Genomic DNA, 17,270 nt, shown 5'->3' on the forward strand with positions numbered 1-17,270 from the left:
TCTCCCTTTCACTTATCTTCATCCTACATTCTTGCAAGATGGACTAGTATTTTCTGGACAGGGCAAGGAGTCTGGGCTGAGCACAGCTCTGGTTCAGCAAAGCTTTGTCTTTTCTGAGCTGATTGAGAGTGCCCTGCTACTTCCACCTAAACCCATTTGTGTTCAAGACAGTTGAGTGAATACAGAGGGATAATTACAATCTAAGGGGAGAAATGGTACGACATTTAACTTTCACAACATGGAATAGAACAGACATACATTTTAATACCTTTTACTGATTATCTTATTATGCATGAAAACATGCTCAATATAATAAATGCAAAGAAGCAAAGAGAACAAAATAAAACTCTCCTGTAATTACACTACTCAGAGATAACCACAGTTGACATTTGGATGTTTAAATGTTCACATTTTCTATGCATGTATATAATCACATATGTACATTTTTATAAAAATAGGATCATATACCATATTTAAGGTTTTTTAATTTAACACTGTTTATTGTAAACATTTATCCATGTCAATAAATATTTCTAGAATATTATTTTTAAAGCATGATGATATTATATTAAATGTTTACACTGATTTATTTATTCAATTCCTTATTTATGAATACTTATTTTCTTTTTTCATTATTACAGCCAGTACTTCAAGATTGTATTTTCATTTAAAATCCCTGTATAATTATTTCATTAGGATAAAATTTCAGAAATGTCATTATAAAGATGTTTTTAAATAGAAAGGCAAGAAGAAGAATCACTATGGAGTAACTGTCAAAGGCACCAAGGTAATAACACACAAATCAGAAAACTTAAGATACTTTGTACGTTAGAACCATAAGCATAGGTATTAAATTCACAGCTCCATGAAGAAAAACTGATATCGTTTAAAGAAAGGTTAGATAATCTTTCTTTAGAAAAGCTTTGGGCACTTAACTTTGGATTTCAGACAGCCACTGCCATTAATAAGAAAAAGGGACTAACCCAAAGGCTGAACATTTTATATGAAGGATCAATTTCTTTAAAAAATAATGCCACTGTACAGCTGCAAAGTCATTCTGGATTTGACTGGGATCCTGTGCTTTGCCTGGCATTTCCTGACAGTGAATGTGAGCATTTTATAGAAGCACAAATATACTCAATTGTTACTTTAATATCTATTTTTGTGTTTATATTAGGAAATGGATAAACTATCAATAAAAGATACTATGTTAAGTTAAATTATGTCATTAACATACTCTGTGTTCCTTAAATGCACATGTGATTTTAAAGTCACAAAACTGTATTAAGTTATAAAATTGTAATAATACTGTTCAGGAAAAAGAAAGTCTCTGGTGCTGTGGTTTCTCCTTTTACATTCTTCTTGTTAAAATAGCCAATGTTCAAAACAAGAATATCTCAACGACACAGGAGAAGAGAAAATAATAAAAATAATACATTGCTGGCTTCCTAGTTATAAAACACAGAAGCAACAAAGGTCAATTATGTTCTATGCTTATGCTTAAACAGGAATACAACCAGCCATTATGAGGAAAGGTAATAAAGCCAGATGAGCACTGAATGCTGGGACTGAAGAAGGGCTCTGCCTCTTGCACAAGGAGTTTGGCAAGCTACTCTTAACCACTGTTTGGGCCTGGGACATGGCCAGGATGCAGGATGACAGACGCATTCTAGACAGCAGCATAGCAAGGCATAAGCTGGTTCAGCATATGGTCTGAAGGGACCACAAGATCAACATGGGTCAGAAGGCTAAATCTGCTTTCAGGAAAAGTCCCTAAAGGGCATTGAGGATAGCAATAACTGCACAAGGGCATGGAAATAGAGCATGATACCAAGCTGATCTAATGTAATAGGCACAAAGGAACCAAAAAAAAAGCAAAGCAAAAAGATAGGTTAAAGAAATATAAAATTGATACAGAATCCAAATAAATATAACTGGATTAATTCATTTACAATCTACTAAGTATTTAAAAAATGCAAAAAATGGAATTCAGCTACATACTATTTACCAAAGACAAACTCAAACAAAAAGGTATGGAAAAATTAAAAACAGCTATAACAAACCCTGTCTGTTTGACATGTTATAAATATTTTCCAAATTTCACACTATTTTATTTTATTATTTTTTGCCATTGACAAATTATAATTTTTATGAAATCCAATTTAGGAGATTTTTTTCTTTATAGTTTATTGGTGTTGTGCTAAGAAAATATTTTCCTACTCCATTTTTTTTTAAATTCATGTACACATTCTAATAATTTTTTGGAGTTTTGTTGTTAAATCCTTGATCCACATGGAGTATGATAAATACGACACATATACTTGTATACACATATACACACAAATTGGAGAGGTTGGATACTCCAACAAAATTTACTAAGTAACCAGTAATAACAGATTTGAAATGCTATCTTCACCATATTCTAAACTTTACATATTTACATTTATTTCTTGACTCTCACTTTAGTTCCAGTGATGTCTATATTCCCTTACCAAATTACTTTAATTGTGTAGCTTTAGGATACACTTTCATTTCTTATGGGTCTCTACTTTTCTTATGAGTATTTTTTTTCAATATTAATCTAACAAATCTCACAGGTCTATTTCTCCAGATGAAGTTTAACACAGCTTTTCATTTCTTTCCTGAACCTGATCCCTACACCAAAGGAAAACTATATTAATCAAAATTATGTTAAATTTCCAGATTAATGTTAAGAGGGATTTGCAATTTAGTGTTATTAGCAGTGTCCGGCAAACAACAAACTTTTTGCAAGTCTACTTTGGGGGATTTTTCCCTAACCTCATGGCAAGGGGGTAGGGAAGAAGCTGAGTCAGGTAGGCCTCTAATTCCCAGAATGCACTCTTAACAAGGCTTTCCCTTCTCTGCATTTTTTCTGCAATGCACAAACCTTTACTTAAGGGGAAGAAAGTTATTATTATTCTCCTTTATCCCTGAGAAACTTGAAGTTCTCTGTAAAGTTAAGTCCCTTCTGGAAGGTAATGGAGCTAATCAAAGGAAGCCAATGTTAGACCTCAGTTATTTCTATCTATATAACTATGTCCTTAATCACTATGCAAAACTGCCTTAGAATCAGAATCACATCATTTGGGGTAAAAATGGGAGTTCATAACCCACTTGAATCGAATGTATGAAAAATGATATGTCAAAAGTTTTGTAATGTTTTGAATAACCAATAAAAAAAACTGCCTTAGATGTGGAAAAATTATGGTGATAGTCAGACACCATTATAAATTAAAAGTACATATGAATTTTTAAGAAAGAAAAACAATTAATGTTTTCCTCCAGCAAGAGGCAGTCTTATCTGGAATGTGAACTGAAGCCATGAGAGTTAAAATGCACTGGGTGATCCCAGACACATAGAGATAAAGTCACATAAAAGAATATAAATAACTAATGAAAACACTTGGTAGAACCCTGAGGGAGTAAATATATTTATCAGATGCTCCTTATTCCTGCTTCCTTTAGGAGCAAAGTGCCCACAACTGGGCATCAGGGCTGTGCTTCTGCCCAGACACTGGACACAGAGGTGTTAAATGGTGAAGAAATTTCTATTGATCCTAGAGACCTGCAGGAAAACGTGAGGAGAATTGTGCATATTATGTTTATAAAATAATATTCCCAAATGAAACAAATGAAAATTGATTCTCAAGAAAATGCCAATGATGAGAATGCAAACAAAGGTTCATTATGAAGACTCTACAGATTCTTCTCTTCCCTCCACAGCCTTCGCTTTTCCATCACCAAAATTGCATTTGGGCACAGTATTTTATCAAAAAGCTTGTGCAAACATTTTTATACAAGCCCTTTAACATCTAGTGGTTCCCCAAAAACTTTGATGTCCTGAAAAATCTAATTATTACTGGTAACTTTAAAAGATCACAGTAATTTATTTTTGTCAAATGTGACTAAAGATTAATGGATACAATCAGGAATAATTTGGTAAAAACATATCAAACGCAGAGAAAGCAAAATTTGTTGTTAAGTGAAGCATCAAATATAATAAAGGAGCAAATTCCATGAATGAACAGCAACAATGCACAATTCATTAACCAAATGCCCATGATTATTTCACACTTCAGAGGGCTACTGATATGATCAGAAATTGTAGTAAAAGGATAAATATAGATTACCTTCAGCATCTCTTTATACATTTTAATTATAAACACTACTCCCAGAAAGCCACCAGCATCTCTTCTGCAAATCACAATTCCATATACATATATATTTAAGACATTCTTCAGCAACTGTCTTAAGATAATAATCAATATATCAAGAGATGTTAAAAGTGCATTATTTTTTTTTATTAACTATAAGATTAAAAACCTGATCAATATTCAGGTTCTGAAACTCTTACCAAAATCATGATCATGATCATGATCACAATCATGATGATCATGATGACCATTCTCATCATCATCACCATCACCCCCACAATCATGAGATAATTCACTCATTAAATCGTGGTCACTACTGAATTCCCTTCATTATTCAAAGAAAACAATTATTTTATAACAAATATTAATAAACTAAGCTTCTTGCAGACAATGATGACTCTTTTAAAAAATACTATTATTTTATTTATTTATTTTTTTTATTAGTTACTCATTATTTTTTTAATGTGGTGCTGATGATCAAACCCAGTGGCTCGCGCATGCTAGGCAAGCACTCCACCACTGAGCTACAACCCAAGCCCAAGGCTGACTCTTAAAATTATTTGTATTCTCAGAGCTTGTTCAATACTTGACTCATAAATATCATTATTTTAAATAGAAAAAAACCTAAGTTGGGGATGTAGCTCAGTGGTAGAGCACATGTTTGGCAGGATGAGGCTCTGGGTTCAATGCCTAGCATGAAAAACATTTTTTTTTTAAACTGCACTCATTAAGTGGAAAAAATGGAATTTTTTCATTAAAAAATGAATACTATATACATGTAAATGATGACTACACTGCTATTGCAAAGAAACACTAGAAAAGAGTAATACAATCTTATCTATGTTTTTGAAATGAAAAGGAGTAACAGGGATTTGGCGATCAACTTGTTGTCAATTATTCAATCTATCCTAACTTTTCTACCAAAGTCTGCATTTCTAACTTGCCCGCTTCAGCTTGTGGTCTACCTTTAAGCAATTTCCTCTGCTTCCATGGAATCTGTCCTCATTTTTTTTTCCTTTTACCTCTAATGCCCAGTCTATTCTCAGTTTGGGATTCTATCCTACTATTTTATCTGCCTTTACTTTGAGCAATACAGAACACACATACACACATTCACGTGTGCATGCATGCGCACACGCGTGCACACACACACACACACAAAAATATCGTACTTGGAAAACAAGTCTACATTTTCTAATCTAAACAAAGAACCTCCAGAGCACTTTATTACCTTCTCCATAAGGTAGTTCATGCCTGCTCTACTCTCAAGTCCCTTCCTCCCACCCATAAGCAGAACATCTCACTTGGGTTTTGTTTATTTAGGAATACTTCACACACAAGCTCCCTGTTTTACATCTTAGAATCTTCACCTTTTGTTTCTGTCTCTGAGAAACAAATCTCATCCTCCTGCCAAAATTCAGACTCATCTTTGAAATTCCTCTCCTTGTCATTTCACATAGCCTTGCTCCATATGCTCCCCTTCTATTCCTTGCATTTAAAGCTTCTCCTCCTGCCTGGCTTTTTACTGAGTCTACAGGAATATTCACATAAGTCATATCTTAACAAGGAAAAAGAAAAAGGAAAAGGAAGAAATCTTGGGATATATTCCCTCCCTTCTATACATCCTAATGCACCATCAGGTTACGTCCATTCTATTTCAATTGTCTCCAGACCTCTTGAAAGCATGTGCCCATCTCTGTTCCTTCCATATCACCAAGTGATGTTCTCCAAACCTACAGTATCCCAAAGGCCTGTTCAGTAATGTCAAATCCCTCTCCTGGCACTACAAACCGAGTCCTACCTTCCTATTATTCTCTCATATTATCCCCATTTATTTGGTTCATGCTCCAATTAAAGTGCTTCTGTCTCCTACACACACTGATTCTATGCTGCTCTTTCTGCATGTTCCTTCAGCTTGGAACACTCTTAACAAGCAATATTTGCCTATTAAAATTTCTACTATGCTAAACAGCAGCTTGTTGACTAACAATTCTCCATAGATATGACTACCTTTAAGTTTACATGTTTATAATGTTGCCTGAGCCCTTTGAAAGACACATTCTCTTTAATGGAGACTGGTCTACATAATCACTATAGAATTGTGAGCACACTAAAGTTACTCACATTTGTATTCTCCTGTAGTACCTTTCATTGCCAAGCATACAGTAGGTACTCAGTGAATATCTGCAGAATTGATATAAAAACAATGGCTATGTATTTTAGTACAATTACGTGAAATAACTAGAGATGCCAAGAAACATATTTTCCTAAACCCTCCTGGAGAAATGATATTTTTGATACACACCCAGTATATTTTAATTTCTGGAATTAGTAGTCCCAAGAAAGACCTCACACTCCTGCCCAGGCCTCCAAGATAAAAAGCTAGGTTCAAAATTACCATATGAAGATAATAGGTGTTAACCTATCCACGTTAGAATGTTCCAGAATATTCTGGTTCAAATTATATTACATGACTGGAAAAAGGAATTTATATGAAAATTGGGGTCTACATGGTAACTGAGTAGATTTCAGTGCCTATATTTTGAACTAACCATTATGAGGGTTAATTTTAAAAAAAAAAGGACTGAGGCTGTGAGGTTTTCATGGACTAAAACCTAAGTGGCAGTCCTGTGAAATCACAGTAATCTAAGTAATATCTGTTTGTGTGAACTTCAATCTCCTTAAATTAATTTCATGAGTAAATTCTACAAGATATGTAAGATAACTAATTAAAACAGGATGATGGTGGTGGTAAATCAATATATTTGAGAAAAAATATCTGTATAATAAATTATCATCATTAAGTATAAAACAGTCATAAATATTGAGTTAAAATTCTTTGTAGCAATACCCATTCCAATTCAATACATTTGAGATACAGCGTGTATTGTTCTTCCAAGACACTTGATTCCAAAAATCTCTTACCTTCACATTAATAATGGCAGCTATAGTACTTTCTATAATTTATTGAGTTTCTACTTTGTGTGAAAAGCACTGTTCAAATTCTCTTTGTAATTAGCACATTTAACACAATAGTCATACAAAGAAGGTATTTTTCCCCATTTGGAAGATGAAGAACACCAGAGGAATCAAGTAATTAGTCTAAATATGCAGATAGACACACACACACACACACCTGGTAACTGATGCCTGGTAAACTGAGTCAGAATATGTACCCGGATTTCATTGACATTATTTTATTACATATATCTTGCATAAGAGCACTGGGGTTCCATACTAAAATGTCTTATTTTACATATTATGTTTTAATTTTTAGGGATCTTCTCTTCCTGTCTTTTCTAATGCCAACCAGTAGTAGACAGGGTGACTGAGACAGGACTATGTTAGTCATAGTCTAACATATCTTTTCCATCATTTATGCACATAAACTGACTTTCACAAATTGAAGTGCATACCTCACTGAAAGAGAGAATTTTCATAGCTAGACAAATAAAAAGAATATTTATTTTAATAGATTACTTCATTTATGTGTGATTTCAGGTGATATACAAATATTTTAATTTCATACAAACGTATTTATTATGAATTAGGAAAAAAGTAGAATATCGAAGAATTTTTAGGAATATAATATGTGCTTTTTAGATAAATCCACTGAAGTGAAAACAAGACATTTTTTTTAAAAATTGTGCAGTGCCTATATTTTACAAATTGTAAAGGTGCTTCACAAAGAAGGAAAATTAGGAAATACCAGCAGAAACGTGACTCCACTCGCATATAGTACATGCTGTCCATATTTATACTGGGGAGAAGGATGATAACTTTACCTCACATTCATCACAGCAGACTTACCTCTGGTGACGGCATCTAGTGCACAGCCACTGCCTGTTGCTCCTCCTCCGATAACAAGGATATCAAATTCAGGTGTGTTCTTCAAAGTTAGTATTTGAGCTTCCCTGGAAGGAGGTTCCCTGTTAACAGGTTCTGTAAAATACTCTGCCGCTTCCACATAGGCCAGGTTCACCTGATGTAAAAGCAGACCATTTTCAGTTGTTCATCTAGAAGGCCAATTTAATAAATCTTAAAGCATAATAGAAACAGAAATCTGCAATGGAGATAAGGAACACCGGAGTGAGAACACAATCCACAGTTCACACAGAATTACAAGACTAACTGCCTTGGGATGGGGGTGGGGGATGCTAGGTGTATTTGTTTTTATGAATCTCAACCATTTAGCCATAGAACACGGGGTTTAAAATTAAATATATTAATTTATAGTTTTAATTTTAAATACAGCCAAATTCTATTATTTCCACTATCAAATAGCAATTCCCAAATACTTTAGAGATAATTTATGAGGTAAGAGAGCAAATAATTTACCCAGTAACAACAATTCAGATAACATTTAAATGTGTTGACTCTACATGAAAGGAGAAAAAAAGAGCAGTTTATGTCTTTCCACAATTTCTTAAAAGTATATGTTCCTTATTCCTCAATTCTCATGACAAAATATATTCTAGAGATCAGTGTCTTTAGGTTTAAATTAGTACAATTAAAAAGAATCTATTTAGTTACTATCCAGTTTAAATAATCAGCTATGTTCAATGGGAATGATATTTTTCAAAGATTTTAATTATAGGTTTCCCCATTAAATATTTTAAGATAAATTTAATTTTCAAGTATTTATCATGCAATATTTCAGTTTTTGAAATAATATACCTAAAGTAGGCATAATCCTCTTCAATGGTAATAAATAAACTAGGTATCCCTAGTTCTCTTATAATAATGTAACTTAACATCATCCTAAATCAAAAATGATTCTGACATTAAAAAAAAAAGTTGGCAAAGCCAGAATTCAGAATCAAAAATACAGAAAAATTGGTACCTATTTCTTCTTGTTTTTTTTTCTCCAAAATTGCTAACACTAGGTTAAAAACCTATATTGAATGGTGTGAGCCCGTTCATCTATTAATAATCCAAGGATACATAATTTGTCTTCTCTTCAAACCATAGCATCAACACAACCTGCAACAGTGGTGTTTTCCCATTCTGCAGTAGGGGCCACACATCAGCCTCTGCATTACCAGAACAAAGCTTGTCGAAGCTTGTTGTGATCTTAGCTCTGACATAGAGGTTACTCTGATCACTCAGGATAAATAATTTTTTATTTGGTTAAATAAAATAAACATAACTACACCCCATATCTGGATTAAATTATCACCTGACCAATTGAACTTCTATGCAAGTAATCTAGAAGACATAGGTTTCATTGAGAACAACCTGGATTTGGGTGAGAGGGTCCCAATTTGGGCCTTTGCATCCCTGTTTATCAGCAATGAGACTTTTGACAAATCTCTTTGGGCCTCAGTTTCATTTGTAAAATGATGACAAAACTCTTGTGATGTACTATTTCTGCATCTCTGAGTTATCCTCAGTCTTAATGGAATAATGATATTAAAGTCCCTGTTAAATTACAGAGTACCATTGAATAGTCATTATTGTTACTATTATTATTTAATAACTTTACTATTTAGTAGCATATAACAGGGAACTTTCAAAATGTATCTTGCTAAGTATAATAAAAACAAAGGTTATAATTAGATATCATAAATTTTCAAGCTATTAATTCAGGTGCCAAGCCACAAAAATTCTATTCTGCAGATAACTCTTCCTAATTATCTGCTAATAACTACTTCCTCACATTTACCTTCACATACGATTAAGGTAACAAACTAAATAAATATAACTGCTAGTTGCTCTTTTAGCTATGATCTTTGCTTTCCATCATCTAATGATAAGTAGAAAAAGGAAAAAAATACACACACCCAACTATACACAGAATATACATACATAACAAATTTTATTTAGAAGGAACCAATGTCAAAATAGAGAAAAAAAGGAAAGAACAAAACAAATAAAAAAAAAAAATACACCACCAGGCTATGACCATTCAGACAAGGGAGGGAAAGCCTTTCATTTGAGGGTTTCAACTGTGCCATGACAGATGGGTAGAACTTGAACATGAGACTGACAAGTGACTAAACCGCCAGAGCATTTTCACACATCAAAATAATTGCTGACATTTTCTGCTTGGTAACTTTTCTAGAAATACTCAAAAATAAGTTTAAAGACCATATTATGATACAGTTCATTAGAACCTGGTAACATTAACATCTCCTTATTCTCCAACTATGAATATTAAACTTGGGGGTTGGGGATTCTCCTTCAGCAGGCAGCTGATGAGCATTAGTCATGCCCACTGGCTACCCTGTTCCTCGTGTCTTCACTCCTGGGCCTCACCCTTCTCCCCAGCATATTCTAACCTCTCTTATCTTAAAAATTAAAACAATATATACCTTTCATATGTTTCTAATAGTCATCCTAATGATTTTTGAAAGATTTGTAAGCCCTTGTTTTTCTACTGCCTTATTCCTCGCTCAAGCCTCAACTCTAATCTATATTTCACATCATCATCATCATTGCCACCAAGACAAATGCTCACTACTCTTCTACAACCAATAGCACACAACTAATTGGTCACTCACAGTGGCATCTTTCTCTCCAATGTTCCTGATCCACTCCCTTTCAACTTTCTTTAGATGTCACTCAACTGCGCAACATTAATCACTCATGCTCCTTTTTAGATGCCTTATAGTCACTCTTCTCATATCATTAGGAGCTCTCTCTAGAGATTCTCATCTACCCCATATCATCAAATATCCTTTATACCACAATGACTTCTAATTTTGTTCCCTCACTCTGGAACCCAGATATCAAACTGACTTGACTAGTTGGTACTTTCATTTGGAGGTTTCACATGTATTTCAAAATTGATCTGAGAACTTTATCTTTCCAAACTTCTTCTCAGCCAGTATCCTTCATCTCAGTAAGGGTGACATTATTCATGTGGCTGCATGTCCCAGAAATTCTGGCAGAATTCAGGAGAGCTTCCACTTTCTTGAATCCCATATCTGACCAATCACTGAGTCCTGTCAATTCTACCTCCTGAAATTTATCCCATATAGTCACTTCTTCCTCTACACTGTCACCTTTCAAGTCAAGGTATCTTCCCTCTCCCCTATACTAATGTAATACCCCTCCCAGAGGTCTTCACACATCCACCCTGCCTCCTTCCAAATCATTCTCTACACTGCAAATTGAGTAATCATTTAAAAACCCAAATAGTGTCATTTCCATGTGTAAAACCCTTCAAGAGTTTCCGACTTAATTAAGGTAACATCTTCCATCTAGTGTCTTTTCTAATGACTGAAATTTTTAAAAACAGAGGAAAATACCAAGAGCTGTTGAGAATGCCTCCCAATTGGAGCTTTCCCATCTTGCCTTCATAAATGCAAAATGGTGTAGCCATTATGGAAAACAGATTAGGAGATTCTTACAAAGGTGTATGCACATTTACCATTCAACCCAGCAAAAAGTGTCCTGGATAATTACCCAAAAAGAAATGAAAACCTGTGTCCACACACAAAAAAACTGCCAGCAAAAATTTACAATGACTTTAGTTATAATGCCCAAAACTGGGGGGAAAAAATCCTACAAATGTCCCTTACCTTGTGAATGACTAAACTGTAGTATATTGATGCAATGGAAAATAATTAGCAACAAAAAATAACCTCTGATGCACACAATAAATAACATGAAGGAGCCTCAAAGGCATCATGCTAAATCAGGACCTGGCAAATTATGGTCTTCAACCCAAATCTGGATGCTGCTTGTTTTTGTAGGCAAATATTTGTAAAACACAGTCTTGCCTGATCAATATGTTTAATTCTGTCCATGACTCTAATAGCAGAGTTGAGTAGTTACAGCACAGACTATATACCCTGCAAGCCTAAAACATGCACTATCTGTCTCTTCACCGAAAAATCTACCAATCCCCACACTGACTCAGAGATCTACATACTACATGACTCTGATGATTCTGTATAAATTTATTCTGTAAAAGCATAAGTATAGGGTCAGAAAATAGATCAGAGATTGTCAGGGTCTAGGGAAAAACGGACTACAAAGGCATGAGGGAACATGTCAGGATGACAGGTACAGTGTATGGCTTGAGTATTGTGGCTATTATATAAATATTTATCACTTTAAATTGTACCCTAATTATACCTCAATAAAGTTGCCTTTAAAAACAAATAAGCAAATGTGTACGTAGCACTTAGGTGCTAGATACTTTTACAAGGTATTTGTTTTTTTTCCACTCATGTAATCCTCATAACAACATTGTGAGGCAGGTACGACGATAATCTCCATTTTATAGAAGAAGTAACTAGATGCAGAGAAGGTAACTCTCCCATAATTATACAGCCAGTTCATGGCAGAACTGGGAATTGAACCTACACAGCCTGGCACCAGAGACTAATAAGGCTTACACTATTCACACCATGCTGAGTCTACATATATTTGAGAGAAAGTTTAAAAAAGCAGCCTAAATAGTTAAAACATTATAAGATATAACCACTGCCAAATGCAGAAAGCTTTCTTTTTATTTACTGCTTTAAAAAAAATTTTTTTTTTTTTTGGTGTGCTTTTGTTGTAAAGGCTTTACTGAACAGTCCCTCCGATTTTTTTTTTTAAATATACAACACTGTTGAGGGTAATTTATTTAATTTCTGACACTACTTTTAAAATAACATTTTATTTTTGTTTATTTCTTTCATAAAAGCTGGAAAGTGTTGCAACTGAGAAGCTAAGCACCACATTTATTTTAGAGGCAGTAAACACAGCCTAAGGCCCTACTTATAATTATGACAGGAGAAAGACTCATTTTGGCTTCATATGGCTTTGAGTCACAAAAACACATCTGCACTCTACCTTCTCTAGAATATGTTGATTTTGGGGGAATGAAGAAAAAGGCAACAGGAATACTAAAACAGTAGTGCTAATAACAGGACGCTCTAAGAAGTCTTTGGGGCCCAGATCTGCCCTTTCCTCCATCTCTTTCTTCTAAAGCAGTTGGATTAAATAGGAATCCTGGAGATCAGCTCCACTGAAGGATTGACCCAGAAGTTTTGGGAGAAGCCTGAGTCTCCTGAGAGAACAAAACCCTCATGTGGTCCAAGGAGAGGTCCAAGGAGAGATCCACTCACAGTCACCTGGAGGCCCTCAAGGATTCTACAGGCTAGAGGACAAAACCAAAAGATCAAGAAGCAATTATAACATCAATTACAAAGAACTGAAGATTGAGGAAAGGCTAAAACAGGCACAAGAGGCATCTCTTATCCAGACCTAAGGCTTCCTGGAAATGATAGCTAAAGCAATTCAAGACTAGGAGGCATGAGCTAGGTGACCAAATCCAGGAATGGAGGTGGGAATGGCATGTGCTACAACCAGAAGTCATAGGAGCATACTTTCTCCCTTTGGCACCCTACTTACTCTCTCAAAAACTGTGTGATATAGCCAGTCAATCAGTATTTTTAAATTGCTCTATTTCATAGAAAAATCAGGATTTCTATCCAAGAATATTGTGCTGAAACCAAGTAGCAACTGTATCCCTAAGGTAGGGTTCTTGTTTGTCCAGGACTTCACACTTCTACCTCACAGGTCTGTCCCCTGAAGGCACATGAGTCTGCCAGCCCTGGCCTACACATGGGAACAACTCCACCATTGCCAGATTCATATCATTGCCTAATTCAGCCATTGAAACCAAAAGAAAGGTGAGTCTAAGACAAATCTGACTGGGTTTTTCCAAGCATAATTTCAACACCGGCTCCAAAACAAATCTTATCTTGGTGGAATGGGGAAAATATCTAAAATTTAATATAGCATCAATGCTATCTTGGGGGAGGAAATATGTAGGTTTTTCAACTTATAACTAATTTTCATCTACTTTAAGAAAGATAAAATTCCTCCAGTATTCTGAGCCTGGTGTAGTGGTGCACACCTGTAATCTCAGCTACTCCTGTGGCTGAGGCAAGAGGATCACAAGTTCAAGATCAGCCTGGGCAATTTAGCAAAAAATTGTCCAAAATTTAAAAAATAAAATAAAATAAAAGAGGATGTAGATCAGTACTAGAGTACCCCAAGTTCAATACCCAGTAATGCACCAAATAAAAAAAAAAAAGAAGAAATTTCCTCCAGTATTTTGATAACAAATATACAAATAACTCTTGTCAAGAGATTTGCATAAACATCTAAATAGAACAAAAGCCAAATCCTAATCTTTGAGAGTTTGCAACCCAGAGAACATTCACCCTGAACAGGATTCAGGATGAGATCAGTTTTACTAGTCTGTGCACCATTAGACTTGCAAATTAAAAAAAAAAAAAAAAAAAAAAATCCTAGACATTTGCAACTTCGGGTGAGACTGAAAACAAGATCTAATAATTAGTGTCTATTTCTGAAAGAAGTGCATATTTAAAGACCACAGGCAATTAACAGCCAGGTTGTCCTGTAATCATGTACAGTAATAATTGGAGTATAAAGTAGGGTTTCATGCAAATCAATTCAGACTGCAGCTATCACTCTCACTGTCTCCTGTATTATGTGGTTCAATCAGTAAAATCAGTTAGATTTAAGAGAAATTGCTTCCTGTTTTGTTATCACTGAAAAAGAATAACCAGATTGTATATTCCTGGAAGGAAAATGCAACAAGCTCTTCCATACAGTGAATTTTGGGATGCTTTAATGACCTTCATTCACCTCTTGAATCGCTCTGTGATTCTAAACACTGATGGTTTTTCTTGTACTTACATGACAGCAAGCAACATTTTTCATTGTAAACATATTCAGTGAGGGATTCATATTATTCTGTAAATAATCAGTAATGGGTAGACTCTCATCTCCACTGAAAACCAAACTAGAAAAAACAAGACAAGCCTGTCTTTCTAGGTGGCTGAGAGCTCTAGTTTACCTTGAAAGTGCTGTCCAGTTAATAAATAGCTATAACTCTTTCGAGAAGGCACACTCAGGTTCTTTTATCTATCATCAGAATATATCCAAACAATTAAGTTATCAAACTACTTGACAAGTGAAAAATGGGGAAAATTCTTGACTCTGTCTGAATATACTTCAAATGAATTAACATCATAATTGACTATATGATCTGAGGTTTGGGGATATGTAGTATTTGTTTTTAAACAAATACTTTTAAAACACAAAAATAGGTTTTTGGAGATTTCTAAACTTGACATTGTTCTTTAATTCTAACCACTTCCTGAGAAGTTGAGGATCTAGACAGAAAGCCTGCGATTGGGGAGGACAGCAGGGAAGACAGAATCATTGTTTGCCTGGCAGCCTCCTAGCCCACACACATATAACAGGTTAGCTCCATGGGTGTCACAAATAACATGGAAGGAAGGATTGTTTTGACAGCGAGGAAACAAAATTTATTTTTCCTTGGGGGAATAAGTAAGAGAATCAGAATTTATCCCTGTTCTGACTCCAAATCTCATGTCCTTAGCCATGCTAGGTCATCTTTGCCCCCATAGACAGCTTACTTGAGTCCCTAGATCCACCAACCACCTTGGCACCAGCAACAACACAGAATTATCCATGTAGTCAATGAAATTAGAAATTCTAGGGCATCTGCTAGTCTGCAGCCAGCCACACAAAGCAGTGGAGTTAACAACTGGGGATCTACAAAACAGCACTTTGTCTTAAAATTTTCCTTAAAGCATACACATGGATCCAGAACTGAAAGAGCACTCACTCATCCCCCATCCCTCTCAGTTGAGTAAAACACAGACCCTCTGAGTCAAATGACCAGCTTTATACTCCAGGTGGCCCTCAGCTACACTTTAACCTATGTTTGAAATAATGTGCAATCAAATCTGTGACACACACTCCATTTCTCTGTGATTTACTTCATGATACATAATTTATCTAGTTTGTACTGACCATCATATAGTTAGATCTCAAAGTCTTTATTAAAAAATCACAAATTGCAAAAAATAAAGTAAAATTGGTGTCACTTTTATTTAAAGCATCTATTTTCTTCTTAATTTACACAGCCACCTAGAAGAAGCTTTCCTAGCACACACATAATGTAACTATTAAGCCAGAAGATGGGGAAAGAGGGAAATGAAAGGACTCGCCCCAAAGCATTTATAGAAAGTTTTCTCGGTCCCACAATATCCCTAAAAAGTTTCTTAAAAAGGCCTTAAAGTGAATAAATAGTTGAAAATGAAATGCAAAGTCAAATCAAAATGAATGTCAATGTTGCTCAGTTAGCAACAGCCTAGCAGCTCACCAGCTGTCAATGCTAATCATAGCTTAGTCGTTGACTCACTGTGTGACCTATAGAAGTACAGTTAACCTCACTGATTTTGTATGCCAGCAACAAAATAGCATCACAAACTCCTCGAAGGCCTGATGTGAGCTATAACTCAAAGATATTGCCATGGCCCCACTTTGGGGGCTAAGTGTTAAATAAAAACTAAAATTAGAAGGAAGATGATAGGATGCTCTTCAGAGAACATTTCCAGCTCTGTCTGCATAATTTTAGTGCTTTGATGAAACATGCCTCTGAAGAAACAGTTAACCATATAGAGTGGTTAAGAATAGTTTCAACTGGCCTTATCTAAAATACAGAGTATTCAGAATCCTCATCAAGCTTTAGATATCAGGCACATTCCCAACACATTTAGTTGTATTTCTAGGAGAAAAACAGTCCTTCCAGGAATCTATGCACAGAGTTCTAAATAGGAGAAGCAAATGAATGATACTCTCTTTGGCATGATCCCTAACAATAAAACTCTCATCAAAAGAAATACAGCTCATTTGTCAACTAGATTAGAAACTAAATTCAGGACACATATATAATGGATGGATGCTTAACAAAACTGTTTCTCTTCTTTTAGAGAATACTGCTAGGTTGCATTGCACTGGAAATGACCCAATGGGGCAGGAAAGCGCTATAGCAAGGCAGAGTGGTGAGAATAAAGAAATATAGATCCCTGAATTATCACAATAGGTCCTTCACCTATCCACATTAAACTGAAAGATGAGCAAGAAATATTTTTTTTTTTTCATATTGGGGATGGAACCCATGGGCAGTGTTCCAATGAGTGACATTCCCAGCCCCTTTAATATTTTATTTTGGGGCAGATCTCACTTAATTGCTAAAGCTGGCATCAAACTTGCAATCCTCCTGCCTCGGCCTCCTGCGTCACTGGGATT

At 35.1% G+C, this 17,270-nt stretch overlaps 1 protein-coding gene across 3 annotated transcripts in view; it reads right to left on the reverse strand.

The window, feature by feature from the left end:
• Gpd2 (glycerol-3-phosphate dehydrogenase 2) overlaps nt 1-17,270 on the reverse strand; it is a 253,620-nt gene that overhangs the window by 189,258 nt on the left and 47,092 nt on the right. For all 3 annotated transcript variants that reach the window (XM_071619170.1, XM_071619168.1, XM_027937963.3), the window contains exon 3: nt 7,986-8,157. In XM_071619170.1, the coding sequence (XP_071475271.1) occupies nt 7,986-8,157 (172 nt within the window). The remainder of the gene's footprint in view (nt 1-7,985; nt 8,158-17,270) is intronic.

This window comes from Marmota flaviventris, chromosome 11 (assembly GCF_047511675.1).
Source record: "Marmota flaviventris isolate mMarFla1 chromosome 11, mMarFla1.hap1, whole genome shotgun sequence".
NCBI lineage: Eukaryota > Metazoa > Chordata > Mammalia > Rodentia > Sciuridae > Marmota > Marmota flaviventris.